Source organism: Glycine max, chromosome 6 (assembly GCF_000004515.6).
Source record: "Glycine max cultivar Williams 82 chromosome 6, Glycine_max_v4.0, whole genome shotgun sequence".
Lineage (NCBI taxonomy): Eukaryota > Viridiplantae > Streptophyta > Magnoliopsida > Fabales > Fabaceae > Glycine > Glycine max.
The window spans coordinates 38,703,350-38,706,684 of NC_038242.2; the positions used below are offsets into that span (position 1 = coordinate 38,703,350).

Sequence of the window (3,335 nt, forward strand, 5' to 3'; positions counted from 1 at the left end):
ATGAAGATAATAACCTAATTAAAACTAGAATTGATAACAATTGATGGTGTTATTATACCTAATTAAAACTAGAATTAAGACACATAAACATATGGAAAATTGTGCAACTCCTTGGTCAGCCAAGAGGCAGCCACAATCCTAGAGTTTTCACCTTATTAAACCTCAATTTATTTAAATTAAAACAAGCCCATAAGTTGTGCAAATCCCAAGAGAATTGACAACTACTTAAACACAAGTTTGAGCCTTTATTTCAACTAACAAAATGCTAATAATACCACTCAACAAAAGTGGCACCCTCTACTCTTCTTGGAACATGGTGCAATTAACAATCTGAAGCTTCTCCACTTGTAACTTGGGCCTAAATTCAAATAGCATGGTTAATACTTGTTGAAGAGCTTCCTTGGCCTTCTTTGTTCTAGCCCTTGTCATAGGTCCTCCAAGTCCTTCTAAAGGTTCCTTGCCCTTATTCCTTGCCTTGTCCTCATCAATCTAGGTATGGAATGACCTTGGCTGTGTTGTTTAATACATAGAGATGCGCTTCTGACGCCTCCTGCCGAGTCATTGTGACAACATTGTATCCTCGTGTACCCTTACCCCCCCCCCCCCCCCGATTTAGACCATGACGACCTTCAGGAAGCCCAACAGATTTACCACCATCGATGTATTGAGAGCAAAACTTGATACATTCTTCAGCAATATACCTTTCCACAATAGAAGCTTCTGGTCGGTATTGATTCTTCGTATACCCCTTTAACACCTTCATATACCGCTCAACTGGATACATCCACCGTAAAATGATCGGACCACACAACCGGATCTCCCTCACTAAATGAACAATCAAATGAACCATTATGTCAAAAAATGATGGAGGAAAATGCATCTCCATTTGACAAAGTACAATGGCAGCCTCATTCTCCAATTCATCCAATCTTCTAGGGTCAATGACTTTGCTACATATAACATTAAACACAAAGCACAAACGAGTTATGGCAACCCGAACTTTGTCAGGCAAGATTCCCCAAATCGCCACAGGCAATAGTTGTTGCATTAATACATGACAATCATGAGATTTCAAGCCAACCAATTTCAGCTCATTGACGGATACAAGACTGTTGATATTTGAATAGTATCTTTGTGGGACTTTAACATTACGCAGACAATGACAAAAAATCCTTTTCTCGTTTATTGACATTGTGTGGCATGCTGGAGGTAGATAGGTGCGTGGACCTTGTGAGATTGGATGCAACTGTTCTCGTATACCCATCTCAACCAAGTCTTGACGACACTTCAAACCATCCTTTGTCTTGCCTTTAATGTTAAGAAGGGTGCCAATTAAACTATCATAAACATTTTTCTCCACGTGCATGACGTCTATACAATGTCTAACATGAAGATCAAACCAATATGGGAGATCAAAGAATATGGACATTCTCTTCCAAATGTTTGTCTCAGTTGCAGATTTTTTTTGTGTCTTCCCAAAGATAGTTATGATGTCCTTCACACGATCATAAAATTCTTTGTCATCTAATGGTTTCGATGCACTTTCATTTTTCTGAGATCCATTAAAAGATTTCTTCAATCGTTGATATGGATGATAATGTTTGAGAAATCTTCGATGCCTTGTGTATATTGTCTTCTTTCCATGTTTGAGTAGGAGGAAGCTCGTATTTTTCTCACATATGGGACATGCGTGATGGCCTTGGACACTATAACCACTTAAGTTGCCATATGCTGGATAGTCATTAATGGTACAGAAAACCATAGCACGCAACCTAAAGGTATGTTGGAGATTCCCATCCCACACACCCCGTCTTCCCACAATTTGGTCAAGTCTTTGATCAACAGAGTGAGATACACGTCAATATCATTCCTTGGCTGTCTTGGACCCGCTATCATCATGAAAAGCATTATGTACTTACGCTTCATGCACAACCAAGGAGGGAGGTTGTAAATCATTAGCAAAATACGCCATGAATTGTGATTGGTGGTTAAGTTACCAAAAGGATTCATTTCATCAGAAGCAAGACCAAGCCTTAGATTTGTTGGCTCATTCCCAAAATCAGGATACAAGCTATCAAATGCCTTCCATTATAGACTATCAGCCGGATGTTGAAGCATACCATCATTTTTTCTACCGTCTGCATGCCATGTCAACTGTTTTGCATCATGTCCATTAGCAAACAATCGCTTAAACCTTGGTATTATTGGCAGATAGCAACAAACCTTTGCTAGATGACTGTTCTTTGCGGTTGAATCATCACTGCATTCGTCATTGTTGACCTTGTAGCGTGATACACCACATGTAGGGCAATTGCGCATTTCTACAAACTCATTTCTATACAATATGTAATCATTTAGACAAGCAAGGATTTTCTGGTACTCCATTCCCATGGGACATAAAATCTTCTTGGCTTCGTATTGATTCTTCGACAACGTGTTATCTTCAGGAAACAATTTTTTCAATAACATAAGCAATTCACTAAAGCTCTTGTCACTCCAGCCAAATCGTGCCTTCAAGTTGACCAAAGCTAACACTGCTGACAACCTTGTGAAAGCTGTGCACCCAGAATACAAAGGCTGCTTTGAATCATTTTCTATTTTGTCATACAAAGGAGCATGTGCTTGCTGAAATCCATCCTGCCCTAGGTCACAAATCATGTCTTCTATACGATTGCCAATGTCTACATCGACTGACTCACTGTGAGAGACTGATGGCTTGTGAGGCAATTCCCCATGCCATATCCATTTTGTGTAATTTAGAATGATCCCGTGACATATTAAATGTGATCTTATCTCATTTATTGACTGGTGTCTACCATTTTCACATTTGACATATGGACAAAAATATTTCCCACGCAAAGATGGTGCATTCATTTCAGTAAATTGGAGAAATTGTTCAACCCCATTCCTATACTCGTCAGTAATGCGTGATGCTTTCATCCAACTTCGATCCATATTTTCCCTTTGCTGGAACACTCTATAAAGTTATGTAACATGCATGAAAACCTCACTTTTTTCTTTAAAGGTGTGGCCCTATCCCATTCAGCAAGACTTTTTTTTATAGTAGATTCAATAGTACAAGTTAATTGTCTTTTCTAAATTTGTCAAAATTTTGGCAGCTTTTCGCCTAAGTCCCCAAGTACACGAGATGAAAGCGATGGCTTGTCATCATCCACCGTATTCAAATATGCACTCGGAGGACAAAGTGAAATGAACTATACCGAAATGTTGACAAATTTAAGAAAAGCCAACTAAGTTGTACGTTCTAATCTACTATAAAAAATTCGTCTTCCCAAACTGTCCAAACAGACAATTCAAGATTCAATACGTCGATT

At 38.9% G+C, this 3,335-nt stretch overlaps 1 protein-coding gene across 1 annotated transcript; it reads right to left on the bottom strand.

Annotated features, from left to right (window-relative positions):
* Nucleotides 1–2,088: 2,088 nt before the first annotated feature.
* Nucleotides 2,089–2,955, bottom strand: LOC113001878 (uncharacterized). Its single transcript, XM_026128748.1, has one exon. The coding sequence runs from the start codon at nucleotides 2,953–2,955 to the stop codon at nucleotides 2,089–2,091; it is 867 nt and encodes a 288-aa protein (XP_025984533.1).
* Between the last annotated feature and the right edge of the window lie 380 nt (nucleotides 2,956–3,335).